We start from the raw sequence: 20,818 nt of genomic DNA, 5'->3' as shown, positions 1-20,818 counted from the left end.
ATATTCCAAATTACCATAGAAATAGAGGAATACTTGAAAAATACTTGAATATCAAGTATATTATCAGATAAGAGAGATAATGACCAGTTTCGCATAATCATGATGGGGGAAATAAGCCACGGTGCCTAATAAGCCTAAAACAACCAATGGGTTTTGGGTAGCTTGTTAACCATGACAACAAGCCACCCTCACTGGGCTTGCGTCACACAGCAAGTTGTGCAGATCCCCTCGGAACGTGACCAGCTCGCATGGTGTGTGTGGGGGGGTAATAAGCCCCCCTCCATGATCATGTGGACCAAGTCAATGTGGCACAACTATGTCTTGCAGTTTAGAGTAGCTAACCATGATTATTTGAAACGGACATAATTAAACAACTGATCATTATAGCTTTCATGCAATACTTATCAAATGGAAGCAACTGATAATCAGCTTATTTTATGTCTTCAGCCTTAACCAGCTGTTTGGAAAATCCATCAATACAGACTGTTTTGAGCCAGACAATACTTTTACGCTACAAAAATATTATTACTGTTCCAAAAAGCAAACCAAAGATTATATGTCAAAGCAAAACATTTTAGTGGGTGGTATCATCTTTCTTCACAGTAGCCTTGTATTCTTCTTTGTGGTCTCTGTGCAGTCCCACATATGGGTCCTGTGCTTGCACAGAGCTCCATTTTGGGAAACCTCTATAACTAAGCTAGGCCAATGAAAAACTAGCAGGCAAAATTAGTGTCCTTCTCCTGCACTCTTATGGGGATGCAAAGAATCTGATTCTGAGCGTGTATTCATTTCCTGCAAGAATAGTTGTGAGTAAGTTAGTATTTGTTTTCTTTTTCCTATAACAGTGCAGAATTGGTACATAGGACTGAGATGGATTTTCAGTACTTGAGTCCAAATGCCCACAAAGAATTTATGCAGTGCATCATAGAAAGTGACAGACAGTCTCACCATGAAATTGACTGAAGATACATTGGCGCTGTCCCTAATGGTGCTTTGGACCAAACCAGAACTGACGAAATTTGTTATGGTGAAAGTTATTACAAAATCTGGCCATGAAAAAGCAGTACTTTCTAGGGGCTGGTGAACCCTGCAGGTGGAGTGCAAAAGGCACGTGCTGTGTGTAGTTGAAATCGCCTACAGCAAGACAGACCTGATTGAATGCTGAGAACTTCTTGCTGAGTTCTCTCCCAACCACCACAGCAGTGGCTTTAAGGGAACTTGGCTCTAATCAAAAGGGGGACTTTTGTCTATCCTTTTTTCTCTGTTATTCATTCTTTTGATCTTTTCAGTTTTTCTACGCTGTCTATTGGTGATTTTGTTTATTACCGGTAGTTCATCTTTGTGACGATTTTACAGTGCCTTGAATAAATATTCCCTCCCTTTGGCCTTGCCCACATTTTGTTGTGTTACAACCTGGAATTAATAAAGCATTAATCAGGATTTCTTCTCATTAATCTACACAAAATAGTCCATAATGCCATAGTGGAGAAAGAATCTACATGTTTTACAAAATGATGTATAAATACTAATCTGAGAGATTGTGATTGCAAAAGTATTCACCCCCTGTGCTGTAACACCCCTAAATAAGCTCTGGTGCAACCAACTACTTCAGATGTCACAGTATTGGTTGAATGGAGTGCCACATGATCTCAGATAAAATACCCCTCTTTCCGGAAGGCCCCAGAGTTTGTTGGAGAGCATCATGAAGACCAAGAAGCTATCAAAACAAGTCTGGGATAAAGTTCTGGAGAAGCACCAGTCAGGGTTGGATTATAAAAAACACCTCAAAGTATGAACATCCCCTGGAACATTGTTAAATCCATTATTACAAAATGGAAAGAATATGGCACAACTGCGGCTCTGCCTAGAGAAGGCTGTCCACCAAAACTCAGTGAGCGGATAAGGAGGGTATTAGTCAGAGTGGTGAGAAGAAAGCCATTGCTGGGGGGGGGAACACATCAAATCCCATGTGGATTTAGCCAAAGAACATGTGGGAGACGCAGCAAACGTGGGGAAAGGTTCTCGGATCTGACGAGACCAAAATTGAACTTTTTGGCCTTATCGTATGTGTGGCACAAAGCCAACAATGCTGATCATCTTGAGAATACCATCCCCACAGTGAGACACGGTGGTGGCAGAATCATGTTGTGGGGATGCTCTATTTATTTATTTATTTATTTATTTATTTATTTATTTATTACACTTATATACTGCCCCCATAGCCAGGGCTCTCTTACAAAAGAGAAGTTTACAAAAATTCTAAAATTAAGATAAAAATGAGTATACAAAATTTAAAATTCTAAAACGCAGAACATACACACATAAAGAATTAAGGGTGAGTGCAATCCCATCAAGAACCAGTAGAACACCCACCATCCTGTCAGTGGAATCACCTACTAACAGCATCTCAGTCTTGTCTGGATTGAGTTTCTGTTTATTAGCTCTCATCCAGTCCATTGTCGCATCCACAGCCTCTCCTGCTGAAGATGAAAAGGAGAAATAGAGCTTCGTGTCATCAGCATACTGATGACACCACACTCCAAAGCTCCGGATGACCACACCCAGCAGCTTCATGTAAATGTTAAACAACATGGGGAACAAAACCAACCCCTGCAGGACCCCATACTTGAGAGTCCACGGGGCCGAGTAATGTTCCCCAAGCACCATCTTCTGTATCTGACCCACCAAATAGGAGCGGAACCACTGCAAAGCAGTACCTCCCACTCCCAGCTCAGCGAGTTGTCCCAGAAAGATACCATGGTCAATGGGTATCGACAGCTGCTGAGAGGTCGAGGAGAATCAACAGAGTCACACTCCCTCTCCTGTCTTTCTCCCGACATAGGTCATCATACAGGGCGACCAAGGCTGTTTCCGTGCCAAAACCAGGCCTGAAGCCTGACTGAAATGGATCCAGATAATCAGTCTCATCCAAGAGTGTCTGGAGCTGGCCTGCAACCAAGGACCTTGCCCAGGAATGGAACATTCGCCATTGGCCTATAATCATTAAGCTTTTCCGGGTCCAGGGAAGGTTTCTTTAGGAGTGGTCTCACCACTGCCTCTTTCTGGCAGCCTGGGACCACTCCCTCTCGTAAAGAGTTATTAATCACTTCCCTGGCCCAGCTGGCTGTTCCATCCCTACTAGCTTTTATTAACCAAGAGGGGCAAGGATCCAGTACAGAGGTGGTCGCGTGTACCAGTCCAAGCACCTTGTCCACGTCCTCGAGCTGTACCATCTGAAACTCATCCAAGAAAGCAGGGCCTGGGAAGCTGGTCAGGATTGGGAGCAAAATAGATGGAGCCCAATACAGGGCAATTCTAGAGGAAATCTTCTTTCAATCTGCAAGGGACCTGGGATTTTGGTGGAATTAACCATCTAGCAGGACAAAAACCCTAAACACACAGCCAAAGTTACACTGCTGTTCATCAAAGATCCCCATCCAATTTGAGAGAACTTGAGCAATTTTGCCAAGAAGAATGGGCAAATATTTCAGGATCCAGATGTGCAAAGCTGGTAGAGACCCCAAAAGACTCACAGCTGTAGTTGCTGCCAAATGTGCTTCTACCAAGTATTGACTCAGAGGTGTGTGTGTGTGTACTTATGCAACCAACAATTACATTTATTTTTGTTTAATTAACTTTTGTGCCATAATAAAAATAGTTTGCACCTTCAAAATGTTGAGTATGTTGTGTAAATCAAATGGCAAACATGCCAATTAACTACATTTTAATTCCAGGTTGTAACACAAGAAAATGTGGACAAGTCAAAAAGGGGTGACTTCTTATGCAAGGCACTGTATAACTCTGTTACTTACTTTGCTTCTCGGAAGGACAGTTAAATTATGTTTCATACAAAGAATCAAATGAAAGAAAAGCCCAAAATGCTCTCTTTGAAAGAAATTAGAAATTATTATACCAAAAAATAAGCAACAAAAAGAAATCAATATTACACCCCCAACTAAAGCAGAAAGAAGAAATATTTGGGAATATTTGGGAACGCGGCCCCCAGCCCATCACCTTGCGTTGATCCGGGGCTCTCCTTGGTCACCACCGTGATGTCATGGCAGCAACCAAGGAGAACCCCAGATGGAAGCATGGCGGTTTAAGGCCCACCCAATCTTACATCCAGCACTCTCCTTGGTCACCGTGGTGACATCATGGTGGCGACCAAGGAGAGGTGTGAATATAAGCTTGGGCGTGCCTTAAACCGTGCGTTTCCGAGATGCACGGTTTAAGGCCTGCCCACGCTTTCATCCAGGAATTTCTTTGGATGAAAGCGTGGGCAGGCCTTGAACTGTGTGTCTCAGAAACGCTTGGTTTAAGGCCCACCCAAGCTTACATCCGGGGCTCTCCTTGGTCGCCGTGGTAATGTCACTGTGGCAACCAATGAGAGCCCTGGGATGTAAGCTTGGGTGGGCCTTAAATCATGCATTTCCACATTTCAGAAACACGTGGTTTAAGGCCCTCCTGGAACCCATTTTTCCCAGACAAAACAGAAAAAATGGATTTCTGCCCAGACCTGGATTGGGGCACCCATTTCCGGACATGTCCAGTCAAAACCGGACATATGGCCACCCTTTTCAGAGCACATGCATAAAATAGTTCCCTGCGTCCACTGAGATCCGCTTCCCTACTATATGTTATTCAGATATCTGGGCAATGCTGAGTATATTTTGAAAACATATTTATTTATTTATTTATTGCATTTCTATACTGCCCAATAGCCGGAGCTCTCTGGACGCTTCACAAAATTTAAAACTATTCAAAGTATAAAACAACAGTATAAAACCATAATATAAAATAAAATATAAAAGCTCAACCAGATAAAAACAGCAGCAATGCAAAATTACAAATTTAAAACACCAAGTTAAAATTTATTTATAGACTGTTAACATGCTGGGAGAATAAAAAGGTCTTCACCTAGCGCATATAACGTAGGTGCCAAACGAACCTCCTTAGGGAGCTCATTCCACAGCCAGGGTGCCACAGCAGAGAAGGCCCTGCTCCTCCTGGTAGCCACCTGCCTCACGTCCTTTCGCAGGGGCTCAAGGAGAAGGACCCCTGAGGATGACCTTAGGGTCCAGGCAGGTACATATGGGAGGAGGCTAGCCTTCAGATAGCCTGGCCCCAAGCCGTTTAGGGCTTTAAATGTTAATACCAGCACTTTGAATCGGGCCCGGACCTGGACTGGCAGCCAATAAAGCTGGAAAAGGACTGACGTAATGTGGTCTCATCGGCCAGTCCCTGTTAGTAAGCGTGCTGCCCTGTTTTGTACCAGTTGAAGTTTCCAGGCCATTTTCAAAGGCAGCCCCATGTATAACGCATTGCAGTCATCCAAACGAGAGGTTATCAGAGCATGGATAACTGTAGCTAGGCTATCTCCATCCAGATAAGGGCGCAGTTGGTATATCAGCCTAAGCTGATAAAAGGTGCTCTTTGCCACTGAGTTCACGTGTGCCTCAAGTGACAGTTCTGGATCCAAAAGCACCCCCAGACTATGGACCTGATCCTTTAGGAGAGTGCAACCCATCCAGGACAAGGCAAACATCACCTCACTGGACAGATGAACCACTCACTAACAGTATCTCCATCTTGTCTGGATTGAGTCTCAGTTTGTTAGCCCTCATCCAGTCCATTACTGTGTCCAGGCACAGGTTCAGAAGAGCCACTGCCTCACCTGGGTTTGATGAAAAGGAAGGGTAGAGCTGGGTATCATCCACATATTGATGACACCTCAGTCCACATCTCCAGATAACCTTCCCCAGTGGCTTCATGTATATGTTAAACAGCATAGGGGATAAAATAGAGCCCTGTGGAACCCCATGGCTTAGGTGCCACAGCACAGAGCAATAATCCCCCAGCACCACCTTCTGGAAATGTCCATCCAAGGGCGTTGCTAGACGTACCGGGTGTTCCGTCGTTGAGGAGCGGTGAAAGCGGCTTTTCCCGTTCAGCCGTGACGCCTCATCATCCACACCTGCCTTCGATTTGTGGCGGAAGTTTGCGCCGGTTGTGCTGCTGCCGCCGCGAGAACGGTTGCGCAGCCACACCGGCCTGATTGCCGCGGCTTTTTTTTTCGCTCGCTGCACGGTTTGCGCACGTCCGAAAGACCGCAAACTTGCGCAGCCGTCAGCGATGCCGCCGCCGGCCCTGGCGGCGGCAGCGGCGGCAGTGCCAGTGCCAGCCGAAGTGCTGCTGGTGCTGTTGAGGGTCAACATTGATGCGCTCACTTCCTGATGGGGGTCGTGGCGGGTGTCATATGACCCGAGGTCAATCGTCTGCATGGCCACTCTGTGCCTACATCTCCCATCATGCCTCTGAGGTGTCGGCGGCGATGATCGCCTCTGTGCCCTCTGCCCCATCCCAAGGAGCCAACCCACATCTGGCCATAGCCATGGCAGCAGCCCACAAACAGCTCTGCCCTCTGCCAGCCTGGTACCCACACTAACAGGCAGCGTACAGCACCGCCATTATGCGGCCACGGTAGCTGCCCACCGCAAGGAGTCACCAGCCACTTTTCCGGTCCTCCGTTCCTGCGCAAACTGTCACTGGGGAAATAAAAAAAAAAAGCCGCTCCGCCGCGCTGCCCCAGCTGCCGGACTGCGCGCAAATGGCGGAGGCGGCTTGACCGAAGCCGCTGACCACTCCCCCTTAGCACGCCTTTTCCTGCCCAGTGCGGACCGCAGTGACCTCACATCCTCCCACACGTACTCCGAATTACCGCGGGACAGCAGGAAAAGGCGTCCTAAAACTCACTTTTTTAAAGTCGGGAGAAAGAGGCTTCACCGCGGGATAACGGCGGATCCTCGTGAACGTCATCTGGAAGCCTCGACGTGACTGCGGAAGGTAACGCGCGCTAGAGCCTCGTCTAGTAACGCCCCAAGTAGGAGTGGAACCACTGCAACACAGTACCTTCAACTCCCAGCTCAGACAACCTATCCGGAAGGATATCATGGTCAATGGTATCGAAAGCCGCTGAGAGGTCCAGGAGAACCAACAGGGTCACACTCCCCTGTCTCTCTCCCAGCAAAGGTCATCCCACAGGGCGACCAGGGCAGTTTCCGTTCCAAAACCAGGCCTGAAACCCGATTGAAATGGATCTAGATAATCCATTACATTCAAGAGTGCCTGGAGTTGTCCTGCAACCACCGCTCAAGCACCTTGCCCAGGAAGGGGATATTAGCCACTGGCCTGTAGTTGTTAACATCCTCCGGGTCCAGGTTAGGCTTTTTCAGGAATGGTCTAATTACCACCTCTTTTAAAGAGGCCGGCACCACTCCCTCTCTCAAGGATGCATTTACAACCTCCTGGACCAAGCCGGCAATCCCCTCCTTATTTGATGTAGGGGCAAGCACACAGGTGGTCAACCGGACTTGGCCAAGCACCTTGTCCACATCCTCAGGCCTCAATAACTGAAACTCATCCAATACTGGACCGGACAGCGCTCTGAACGCCTCTACTAGTGGAGCTGCATTAAGTGTGGTGTCCAATTCATGACAAATCTGAGCAACTTTATTTTCAAAGTGCCGTGCAAATTTGTCACAGCATGCTACCGAGGGTTCCACCATCTCTCACTCTTGCCCAGAGTGTAACAGGCCATGAACCACACGGAAAAGCTCTGCTGGACGACACTGAGAAGATGCAATGCTGGTGGAAAAGAACTGTCTCTTTGCCACCCTCACCACCACAGAATAGGCTTGATAGTGAGCTCTAACCCGTGTTTGGTTAGACTCAGCACAAGTTTTCCTCCACCTGCGTTCTAGCCGTCTCCCCTTTTGCTTCATTGCCCTCAGCTCAGGTGTATACCAAGGAGCTGACCGGGCTCTGCTCAGAGGGAGAGGGTGCTTGGGCACGATCGTGTCAACCACCTGAGTCATCTCTGCATTCCACAGAGCAACCTAGGCTTCAACAGGAGCACCAGCCATACCAGCAGAAAAGCCCCCCAGAGCCCTCTGGAATCTATCAGAGTCCATTAGCTTCTGGGGGCGGACCATTTTAATAGGCCCCCCCACCTTTGCAGGGGGGAAAGGCCGCCAAGAGTCTAAATCTCAATAGGAAGTGATGTGACCATGACAAGGGGGTAGATGTTAATTCCCCCACTTTCAGATCACCATTCTCTTGCTCAGGCGAGAAAACCAAGTCAAGTGTGTGTCCCTTTGCATGCGTTGGGCCAATGACATGCTGAGACAGCCCCATGGTTGTCATGGCAGCCATGAAGTCCTGAGCCGCCCCGGATACAGGAGCCTCAGCATGGAAGTTGAGATCCCCCAGAACCATCATCCTGGGGGTCCTCAACACCAGATCCGAGACAACCGCCATCAGCTCAGGCAGGGAGACTGTTGGGCAGCAGGGTGGATGATACACCAGCAGAATCCCTAATCTGTCTCGAGTACCCAAGATCCTTCTCGTTTGTAGTATTGCTGAGCCAAGTATCCCCCATCTTGTAACTGTTCATTTGGTTTCTTTTTCCTAGGTGTAGAACTTGGCATTTATCCCTCTTAAATTTCATTCTGTTGTTTCCAGCACTCCAGCCTATCAAGATCACTTTGAAGTTTGTTTCTGTCTTCCAGGGTATTAGCTATTCCACCCAATTTTGTGTCATCTGCAAACTTGATAAGCATTCTCTGCACCTCCTCGTCCAAATCATTAATAAAAATGTTGAAGAGAACTGGGCCCAGGACTGAGCCCTGCAGTACCCCACTCGTTACCTCCCCCCAGTTTGAGGAGGTACCAGTGATAAGCACTCTTTGAGTTCGATTCTGTAGCCAACTATGAATCCACCTAATTACGATGAATCTACCTAATTACCAACTGTGAATCCACCAAATTACGATGATTTCCCAAGAAGCCCCTATATCTAATTTTAATCTACATGGTAATAAATACCGCCATACCAAATTTCATGCTTGTATCCCAATGTGCATGTTTTTGATGCTCAGCCGCTCTACTATTGCGATTGCACTTGCTTGGTGCTGTGCTCTGTGTGGGAACTCTGCTGGCTTAGACCCCAGGCTGCCCGTGACACATGCCTGTCCTAATAACTTCCCTATCTCTTCCTCAAGTTACAGCATCCCCTTCAGCTCCTGCCTTTTCAGAACTAGAAGATTCTGTTAGCGCTCAGAAGGCTTCCCATAGTGACTCCAAGAAAAGCTGAAACAACAACTAGCATGGCCAGGGGAATTGCGCACTTATCAGATGGGCCAGAAAGCGTGCTTCACCTTTCCGTCCCCCACTAATTGGGGCCATAAAAGCCTCCTTAGTGCAAGGCTACCTTATATTAAGAGAGCCTTTAAGGCCCTGATTGGCATGGGGGTGGGGAGAACACGCGATTTAACCAAGGCTGGGGAAACTGCAGGTTTTCTCCCTCCACTTTAATGCATGGGGGGGGCAAAGGGACCAAGGGTGCACCATGACCCGAGAGTCGGGGCAGGCCTGCACCTGACCACCCTTGAAGACTTCAGAGTAGTACCAGGTGGGTTCACCTGAGCCCACAAAGGCCAGACACGGGGCTGTCTGCTGCCCTCACGGGCCCAGGTGGGCCCAGGATTGACTGGTGTGTGATCTCGTTCTCTCTGCCAGACTCAGGTGGCAGGGAGTTGCCAGTGCTTAGCAGAAAGCCTGGGGCTCCTGGGCCTGGGATTTTACCCTACCTGTAATCTTGTTTAGGCTTTCACCGTGTTCCCTGAGTTACCCACATGTGGCCATGTTTGGACTAGCTCCCTTGGGATGGTTTGTTAAGCCTTTCAAGAATTCCCTTTGTGATTGCCTGAAGCATAGAACCTAAAGCATTCCGACCATCATTCAGCTTTAAGCCTGTTTTTGGAGTGTACAATCATTAAGTCTTTTACAGGACAGTGTAAAAGCCGGAATGGAACAGGCCGGAACGACCCCTTTATATTAAAAAAAAACTATACCAAAAACAGTGGCATGTGTTAGCAACACTTGGGAACAATATTTTAGGACTAAAACCATTGCAATATTATATCACTATTAACCCCAGAACTCCCAAAACACCATCCAGAACAGAATGGGACGGCCAGAACGGTCACTTCTGAACAAGCAGTAGCAACCAAACTCACCAGTCACACATAACTCCATGGCAGGGATGCAATTAGCCACAAAGAAGTGCCCTGCTGGATCAGACCAAGGGTCCATCTAGTCCAGCACTCTGTTCACACAGTGGCCAACCAGCCATTGGCTGGGGACAAACAAAGCAGGACACGGTGCAACAGCACCCTCCCACCCATGTTCCCCAGCAACTGGTGAACACAGGCTTACTGCCTCGAATACTGGAGGTAGCACACAACCATCAGGGCTAGTAGCCATTGATAGCCTTTGCCTCCAGGAATGTAAACGCCTTGAAATCAATGCAGTGATTACTAGAAGCCAGCATGGATTTGTCAGGAACAAGTCCTGTCAGACTAATTTGATCTCATTTTTTGATTGTGTAACCTCCCTTGTCGACTGTGGGAATGCTGTGGACGTCATATATCTTGACTTCAGCAAAGCTTTCGACAAAGTGCCCCATGATATTCTGATTAACAAACTAGCTAAAAGTGGGCTAGATGGAACAACTATTAAGTGGATTCACAGTTGGCTACAGAATCGGACTCAAAGAGTACTTATCAATGGAACCTTCTCAAACTGGGGAGAAGCAATGAGTGGGGTACCGCAGGGCTCAGTCCTGGGCCCAGTGCTCTTCAACATTTTTATTAATGATTTGGACGAGGAGGTGCAGGGAACGCTTATCAAATTTGCAGATGACACCAAATTGGGTGGGATAGCTAATACCCTGGAAGACAGAAACAAACTTCAAAGTGATCTTGATAGGCTGGAGTGCTGGGCTCAAAACAACAGGAGGAAATTTAATAGGGATAAATGCCAAGTTCTACATTTAGGAAATAGAAACCAAATGCACAGTTACAAGATGCCAACGTGATGCCGACGCGAGAGTTTTGGATTCTGGGACCACGGGCTACGCTACTTGGAACACGGACTGCTGGCAAGGGATGGGTTGCACCTCACAAGGGCTGGAAAGAATGTGTTCAGCCACAGCATGAAGAACTTGATCAGGAGGGCTTTAAACTGAATCTTACGGGGGCGGGAGATGTAAACCTCGAGGCAACAATGGATTAAGGCCAAGGCACCACAGTACAGAGAACAGCTCCAATAGTGTCCCAAAATAGTGTCTGCAACAATGTAGGAACAAAACCAGACTATAAAACACATGGTTTCGATGTCTATATACTAATGCCCAGAGCATGGGAAACAAACAGAACGAACTTGAACTCTAATTACATGAAGGCAAATACGACTTGATAGGTATAACTGAAACTTGGTGGGATGACTCCCATGACTGGAATATAGCAATTGAAGGATATAACTTGTTCAAAAAGAACAGAAGAAATAGAAAGGGAAATGGAGTTGCACTATATATTTTAAAAATACCTATCCCTGCACAGAAATACAGGCGGATCAGACTGGGAGCCCCATCGAGAGCATCTGGATTAAAATAAATGGGGCAAGGAATAAAAAGAACATGATAATCGGAGTCTGCTACCGACCACCCAATCAAGGAGAAGACGAGGACGAAACTTTTGAGAAACAAATTGCCAATGTTTCAAGGAAGTGTGATGTAGTAGTGATGGGGGACTTCAATTACCCTGATATCTGTTGGGAGACCAATACTGCCAAAAGCAGCCCTTCCAAGAAATTCCTGACATGTGTGGGTGATAACTTTCTCCTACAGAAAGTGGAGGAAGGAACTAGAGGATCAGCAATCCTTGACTTGATATTGACCAATAGGGATGACTTAGTGGATAAAGTGGCAGTTACGGGAACTCTGGGAGAAAGTGACCACGTCATACTTGAATTCTTAATTATGAAGGAGACAAAAGTTGAGTGTAGCCATACACGTACTCTGGATTTTAGGAAAGTTGATTTTAATAAACTCAGAACTATGATAAGTAAGGTCCCATGGCAAATGAGCCTAATGAGAAAAGGAGTGCAGGATGGGTGGGAGTATTTAAAAAAGGAAATTTAAAAGGCACAGTTACAAACAATTCCAACAAGGAGAAAAGATAGAAGACAACAGAGGAAACCAATGTGGCTCCACAAAAAGCTTAGAGATGACCTGAAAACAAAAAGGGATACATATAGGAAGTGGAAGGAAGGCCAGGCTACAAAAGAAGAGTACAGACAAGTGGCACAGAAGTGCTGAAATGGCATCAGGAAGGCTAAAGCTCAGAATGAGCTGAGATTAGCGAGGGATGCTAAAAGCAATAAAAAGGCTTTCTTCAGATATGTGAGTAGTAAAAGACAGAGGAAAGAAATGGTGGTTCAACTGCTTAACGAGGATGGCAAATTGATAACAGATGACAAAGAAAAGGCTGAAGTGCTCAATTCCTACTTTGCCTCAGTCTTCTCCCAAAAGCGGGTCTATGACCCCCCTGGAAAAAGTGAAGCAGAAGTTGAGGGTGCAGGATTACAGTTTGAGATTGATAAACAAATGGTCAAAGAACACCTAATTTCCTTGAATGAGTTCAAATCTCCAGAGCCCGATGAACTGCATCCTAGCGTAATGAAGGAGCTAGCAGAAAAACTCTCAGAACCTTTGTCTATTATCTTTGCAAAATCATGGAAGACGGGTGAGGTGCCAGACGACTGGAGGAGGGCTAACGTTGTCCCTATCTTCAAAAAGGGCAAAAAGGAGGAACCTGGGAACTACAGACCAGTCAGTCTGACATCCATCCCTGGGAAAATTCTGGAGCAGATTATAAAGAAGTCAATCTGTAAACACCTTGAAATCAATGCGGTGATCACTAGAAGCCAACATGGATTTGTCAAGAACAAGTCCTGTCAGACTATTTTTATCTCATTTTTTTATAAGGTAACCTCCCTTGTGGACTGTGGTAATGCTGTGGATGTCATATATCTTGACTTCAGCAAAGCTTTTGACAAAGTACCACATGACATTATGATTAACAAAAAAGCTAAAAGTGGGCTAGATGGAACAACTATTAGGTGGATTCACAGTTGGCTTCAGAATTGGACTCAAAGAGTACTTATCAATGGAACCTTCTCAAACTGGGGAGAGGCAACGAGTGGGGTATCTCAGGGCTCAGCCCTGGGCCCAGTGCTCTTCAACATTTTTATTAATGATTTGGACGAGGAGGTGCAGGGAACGCTTATCAAATTTGCAGATGACACAAAATTGGGTGGGATAGCTAATACCCTGGAAGACAGAAACAAACTAGGCTGGAGTGCTGGGCTGAAAACAACAGGATGAAATTTAATAGGGATAAATGCCAAGTTCTACATTTAGGAAATAGAAATCAAATGCAGAGTTACAAGATGAGGGATACTTGGCTCAGCAATACTACAAACAAGAAGGATCTTGGAATTGTTGTAGATCGCAAGCTGAATATGAGCCAACAGGGCGATTTGGCTGCAACAAATGCAGGGGGTTGGACTCGATGGCCTTGTAGGCCCCTTCCAACTCTGCTGTTCTATGATTCTATGATCCAACCCCCTTTTAAAGCCATCCAGATTGGTAGCCATCAGTACATCTTGTGGTAGTGAGTTCCATAATTTAACTATGTGCTGTGTGAAGAAGTCCTTCCTTTTAGCTGTCCTGGATCTACCACCCATCAGCTTCATGGGATAATGACCCCAGTGGGTTCTAGTATTTTGAGAGAGGGAGATCATGAGATTTGTCCACTCAGTTTGCAGGTACCAAGAAGGGACAGGCAGTGTCCATTCAGTTTCTCCTGCAGTCAGTCTCCCTGCCTGTCTGCCTATGTGTGCTACCAGCTTGCAAAACTCCCAGAGGTTCACTCCACCATGCTACTCTACCCGTATATAAGGCTGCACAGAGACCATAAAGAAGAAATGCAAGTTGCTTACATATAACTCTAGATCTTTGAGGGTTACACAACCCACCCTCAAACCTCACTGCAGTTGCTGTTTTGTCTGTATTTCTGCTTCTGTTTTGTTTTTAAAGCCAGTGTGTTGATTGGAGGTTTGAACTGAGTAGGACAAAAGGAGCCACATCCCTTGAGTGCACAATCAGAGGGTGAGGGGCAGGGCTCCTGCCAAAATGCTAGCCTAGCATTTCCTGAATGGAGCACTATGCAGGTGCAGAACTGATACATGGGACTACGCGCAAAGAATTACACATAGAGATAAGCATCCTATCTCTTCAGATCCTGAGATAACAGCTTGGCTTGCATAAAACTCCCAGGAACCAAAAGCCATTAAGGTGTATTCCTTGAAGAAATGTTACAAGTATATTATCACCATCAATCTTGTGCTTAGATGGCAAGAAGCCCGTTATCAGAACTAGTCTCCATTTTATGGCTTTTGGCTTTCATCTACTCTCATTTTAACTTTTTTGGTTAACAGGCAATTTATGTGGGTATAGTTGCTGTCCTATACATACTTACCTGGGAATAAGTCCCATGAACTCATTGGGGCTTACACCTGAGTAGATGCGTATAGGACTGCACAGTAACTGTGCAGGAATCTCGAGCTTCGCATCTGTATAGATATAGAGATAGATCCAAGGGCCAACAAAGTATCCCCATTAATTTATTTTTCTATTCAGAAAATATACTGCTTCAGAAAATAACTTGATTTTTAATTTCCTTAAGTCTTTAGAGGTGCAACTTCAAAGTGAAATAGAAGATATCATTAGTCCAGAGGCAGAAATGACTCCTCCATTTCCAAGTGTCTCTTCTCATCTTTCAGCTTTAAAAAATCTCTCAGGCAGTACAAACACTGTGGCGTCAGGAGGAATGATGAAGGATAGCTTCCCATGTCTCAGGTAAATACTTTTATACTGATTGAAAAAATATTCTCCCTTCCCTTGGTTATCTTTATTATTTATTTATTTATTACATTTTTATACCGCCCAATAGCCGAAGCTCTCTGGGCGGTTCACGGTTCTTTACCTCTGTCAAAGTTTAGAATATAAGCTCCTCAAGGTAGGCAGAGATCTGTCTATCCCCGCATCCCCTTTGCTTATTATTATACTGTGTAATGCCATGCAAACTGATAGCTCCATCATATATCATCATATATCGTCATCATCATCATCATCATCATCATCATCACATTTATATTATTACATTTACATTCATATCCTGCCTTTTTTCTCTTGCAAGAAACCCGAGGTAGCAGGGTCCTCCTCCTCCTCCTCCCCATTTTGTCTTCACTACAACCCTGTGAGGTAGATTAGGCTCCGAGGTGAGGGTAAAATTCCTGAAATATTTCAATATCCAATTTATTAAAAATGATTAAAATGTAACATACAAATTAAACAATGTATAACATAAACAAAATATTTATGTATGTTAGGAACAAAGAAAAACTCTGAATTATTCTAAAATATTTAGAGTACAACCCTATGACTTTCGCCTTTGGTGATTGTAAGTCTCCAAACTCGGAGGCTTAGCAGGAGGCACAGCAGAAGGAATCCTTGCCTTCCCATCCTCCTGCTCTTCATTGTAGCTAAATGGGCTTTTTTGCTCCTCTAGCTGGTGCGCTTTGGAGGTGGGAAATGCCCCAGGATAGCTCCTACCTCAACCTCTCCAGTCCCCTATTCTCTCCACCTACAAGAACAGCCCCTTTACTGGCTCTCCACAGCTGCTTTCCTGACCATGGAGTGGCAGCCAGTGCAGTTCTCTCTACACTGGCTGCAAGTGAGAGGAAGCGTGGAGTGCGGATGCCTGTCTCCCACATCAGAGCTGTATCTGCAGCCTTGGATCTGAGAATCCAGAGAAACTGACTAGAGACCGAAGGATTGTTGGAAATGTTGCAGCCTCAACTGCAAGCTGATGGTTGCAGTTAGCTAGTACATGGAAATTTTTATCATAGCTTAGCCTTAGGAGCTCTATAGCCTACAATGTAGTTTCCTGTGGTTTCTTCCTTTTGCTCCCCCACTTGCTCCCCCTCTCTCTTTGACCTTCTGCCATTGGTGGGAGCATGTGTGTTGCACTCTCTCTCTCTCCGACCAGTGTAATGGAACACAAAATGGCTTGAAAGAACTCATTTGAAACTACACTGTATATGCATTGCATATGGAAGAATATTTGTGAGTAAACTGCTTTTCTTTCAGAAATCATAGAATCATAGAAAAGCAGAGTTGGAAGGGGCCTACAAGGCCATTGAGTCCAACCCCCTGTTCAATGCAGGAATCCACCTTAAAGCATCCCTGACAGATGGTTGTCCAGCTGCCTCTTGAAGGCCTCTAGTGTGGCACAACCTCCCTAGGTAACTGATTCCATTGTCGTACTGCTCTAACAGTCAGGAAGTTTTTCCTGATGTCCAGGTGGAATCTGGCTTCCTTTAACTTGAACCCGTTATTCCATGTCCTGCACTCTGGGAGGATCGAGAAGAGATCCTGGCCCTCCTCTGTGTGACAACCTTTTAAGTATTTGAAGAGTGTTATCATGTCTCCCCTCAATCTTCTCTTCTCCAGGCTAAACGTGCCCAGTTCTTTCAGTCTCTCTTCATAGGGCTTTGTTTCCAGACCCCTGATCAACCTGGTTGCCCTCCTCTGAACACGTTCCAGCTTGTCTGCATCCTTCTTGTATTATGGAGCCCAGAACTGTTCCCCCCCCCCCTAGGATTGCATTGGCCGAAAAAATGCCTATAACTTCTTTGTTTTTAAAGCTAGATCCCTGAAACTTACTGTGCTTAGACATTGATGATTGGGGGTCAGTTGTATCAAGTTTCTGAAGTTTTTGTCATACAGTTTGCTTGCTATTAATTTTTATAGAATGGCTAAACCGGGAGGGGAAAGTGCTTTTTTTCCACCTAGATGATTGACAGATTCAACTCCCTATCATGATAAGTGATCATCTGATGTGAAGCATTCTCCAATCCCAATGTTGGAGGGGGTGGGGAATAAGCAAAATGAGATACTTAGTAACTTGGGATACTTCGTAACTTTGATTTTTTTGTCTTTCGATCGGACTTTTTTCAGTGTTTGGAAGCAGTTGCCCCAGTAAACTCTCTTAGTATATATTAAATCATATACTAAGTAAAATAACAGATAGGCAACACACCACTGCAAGGTACCCACCATAACCTTGGGGAACAACTGAATAGATGTGGTGCAAGGGGATGATGTCCATAAAGCATGTGGACATGCCCAGAGCACACTGCCCTGCCTTGGGGGTCATCAGAACCCTTGAAAGGGTAGCCAGTGGAGAAGCCAATGAGTTGCATGAGTTGAAGTGTGATGTGGCTTCTCAAAGGCAGGTACCTAGACAGGACCAGCCAAATGAGTCCACTGTCTCGCTGGGCACGTCCACTTTCCCTTTACTGGCAATAAAGTCAGACAAAGCCTTTTTTTATTATTCTTGTTGTGATTATTACTAGATTCAGCAACACTGCTGCTTTTAATTCCACCCCTCCTGTGTTTATTTATTTATTTATTAAATTTATATACCACCCCACAGCCAAAGCTATCCTGGCTTTCCCTCTTTAGTGAAGTCAGGCAGGCTTTCATTGTGGTTCAATTTCTTATTCTTGTGATTATTATTATTATTATTATTATTATTATTAATAATAATAATAAGCTCGCTAAAAGCAGGTGGACGTTAGCCTCCGCTTTCCAAGACTGTACCATCCCAGGACAGAGATGTGGCCTTGAGGAACAAAATATCTAAGTAAAATATAGAAAGCATTTTAATGCTTTGTGAGACCTGGAGGTCCAGGCCTGAAAGGAGGAGCAGCCATAAAAGGAGCACTCATATAATGTCACCATCTCCTCTAGATACAATAGTCTTCCGCATTTCCAATACAGGTCCCAAAAGTGACCCAGATGCTCCATGTATAAGTTATTTGCAGCACAATCATATGCATGTCTACTCAGAAGTAAGTCCCATTGGGTGCAATGGGGCTTACACCTAAGCAAGTGTATACAGCTTTAGAGTTTGACCATAGCATGCTAAAAGAACAAAAGCAAACAGAACTAGATGCACCATGCACTTCTGTAAATGGCGTCAGGAAGGCTAAAGCTGTGAATGAGCTGAGATTAGTGAGGGATGCTAAAAGTAATAAAAAGGCTTTCTTCAGATACATGAGTAGTAAAAGACAGAGGAAAGAAATGGTGGTTCAACTGCTTAATGAGGATTAATAAAATTGATAACAGATGACAAAGAAAAGGCTGAAGTGCTAAATTCCTACTTTGCCTCAGTCTTCTCCCAAAAGCGGGTCTATGACCCCCTTGGAAAAAGTGAAGCAGAAGTTGAGGGGGCAGGATTACAGTTTGAGATTGATAAACAAATGGTCAAATTTCCTTGAAACGAGTTCAGATCTCCAGGCCTCGATGAACTGCATCCCAGAGTAATGAAGGAGCTAATGAAAGAACTCTCAAAACCACTGTCTATTATCTTTGCAAGATCATGAAAGACGGGTGAGGTGCTGGACGACTGGAGGAGGGCTAACGTTGTCCCTATCTTCAAAAAGGGCAAAAAGGAGGAACCTGGGAACTACAGACCAGTCAGTCTGACATCCATCCCTGGGAAAATTCTGGAGCAGATTATAAAGAAGTCAATCTGTAAACACCTTGAAATCAATGCAGTGATTACTAGAAGCCAACATGGATTTGTCAGAAACAAATCCTGTCAGACTAATTTTATCTCATTTTTTGATAGGATAACCTCCCTTGTGGACTGTGGGAATGCTGTGGACGTCATATATCTTGACTTCGGCAAAGCTTTCAACAAAGTCCCCCATGATATTCTGATTAACAAACTAGCTAAAAGTGGGCTAGATGGAACAACTATTAGGTGGATTCACAGTTGGGTACAGAATCGGACTCAAAGAGTACTTATCAATGGAACCTTCTCAAACTGGGAAGAGGCAACGAGTGGGGTACCGCAGAGCTCAGTCCTGGGCCCAGTGCTCTTCAACATTTTTATTAATGATTTGGACGAGGAGGTGCAGGGAACACTTATCAAATTTGCAGATGACACAAAATTGGGTGGGATAGCTAATACCCTGGAAGACAGAAACAAACTTCAAAGTGATCTTGATAGGCTGGAGTGCTGGACTGAAAACAACAGAATGAAATTTAATAGGGATAAATGCCAAGTTCTACATCTAGGAAATAGAAGCCAAATGCAAGATGGGGGATACTTGGCTCAGCTATACTACAAATGAGAAGTATCTTGGAATTGTTGTAGATCACAAGTTGAATATGAGCCAACAGTACAATATGGCTGCAAGAAAGGCAAATGCTATTTTGGGCTGCATTAATAGAAGTATAGCTTCCAAATCACGTGAGGTACTGGTTCCTCTCTATTCGGCCCTGGTTAGGCCTCATCTAGAGTATTGTGTCCAGTTCTGGGCTCCACAATTCAAGAAGGACGCAGACAAGCTGGAGCGTGTTCAGAGGAGGGCAACCAGGATGATCAGGGGTCTGGAAACAAAGCCCTATGAAGAGAGACTGAAAGAACTGGGCATGTTTAGCCTGGAGAGGAGAAGATTGAGGGGGGACATGATAGCACTCTTCAAATACTTCAAAGGTTGTCACACAGAGGAGGGCCAGGATCTCTTCTCGATCCTCCCAGAGTGCAGGACACGGAATAATGGGCTCAAGTTAAAGGAAGTCAGATTCCAGCTGGACATCAGGAAAAACTTCCTGACTGTTAGAGCAGTACGACAATGGAATCAGTTTCCTAGGTAGGTTGTGGGCTCTCCCACACTAGAGGCCTTCAAGAGGCAGCTGGACAACCATCTGTCAGGGATGCTTTAGGGTGGATTCCCGCATTGAGCAGGGGGTTGGACTCGATGGCCTTGTAGGCCCCTTCCAACTCTGCTATTCTTTGATTCTATGATTCTATGTCAAAACTGCTAGTGTAAGAAACAACTGCAGCAACACCAGGAAGGGAAAAGGAAGACCTTCAGAATGTTTACTCACCCAGGATCATTAGCTAATCTGACTTTGAGAAAAATTAATTCTCAAGCTTAAATATGGGCACAACCCACCGGGAAGTAATGCAGAGTAGACCCCCACAAGTCTGAAGTCTGCCCACCCCTGGTGTAGACCGTACTTAGCTAGATGGACCAACAGTCTGAGTTGGTATAAAGCAGCTTCCCAATTGCCTACTCTTTACCTTGACTTCAGTAAAGGAGCATTACACTTCTGTGCTGTTCACATTCCCATTTCAGATGGGATTGAACGGGGATGATTCTCTGCTTCATCCGTATCCAGAGAAACAGAAAGATGTAGCTCGCCTGCCTGCCCTTACATTTAGTTAAAGAGTGCAGAGGATGCTGCCTTAGAAAATGTATTAATACATTTTTATTCTACACCTCCTCCAAGGAGCACAGAATGGCACACAAGTTTCCTCCCCACAGCTCAAGCCCCACGACAACCCAGTATAGGCTAGACTGAGGGGTAGTGTAACACAACACATGTTTAGCCTGATCCAGTGCTCTTGATGCACTCATCTGTGACAATGGCTGTGACATTGATTGTTATTTATATTTATTTATTTATTTATTACATTTATATACTGCCCCACAGCCGAAGCTCTCTGGGCGGTTTACAACAATTAAAAATAGTAAACATTAAAAGTATACAAAAATTTAAAAAACATAAAAACAGTATAAAAACAACAGTATCCATTTAGAAACAACAATTCTGGGGTCCATTAAAAACAAACTTAATGTTGTATATTGATGATGACTTGGCAGCCATCTGACATGTATTGCTTCTATAAATATATCTGTTCTAGTTGTGGTGGGTGCACTGTGCAACCCTTGTGCCATTCATTGTGGCATAACAGGAATCACAGTACATCTA

General features: G+C 45.0%; 1 protein-coding gene across 1 annotated transcript in view; it reads left to right on the top strand.

The window, feature by feature from the left end:
* STXBP5L (syntaxin binding protein 5L) overlaps nucleotides 1–20,818 on the top strand; it is a 198,735-nt gene that overhangs the window by 108,466 nt on the left and 69,451 nt on the right. Inside the window, exon 16 of the mRNA XM_063128419.1 lies at nucleotides 14,649–14,821. Coding sequence (XP_062984489.1) covers nucleotides 14,649–14,821 — 173 coding nt within the window. The remainder of the gene's footprint in view (nucleotides 1–14,648; nucleotides 14,822–20,818) is intronic.

Source organism: Elgaria multicarinata, chromosome 6 (assembly GCF_023053635.1).
Source record: "Elgaria multicarinata webbii isolate HBS135686 ecotype San Diego chromosome 6, rElgMul1.1.pri, whole genome shotgun sequence".
Classification (NCBI taxonomy): Eukaryota; Metazoa; Chordata; class Lepidosauria; order Squamata; family Anguidae; genus Elgaria; species Elgaria multicarinata.
Note: the sequence above shows the minus strand (reverse complement) of the source record. Positions and strands in the feature narration are given on the sequence as shown.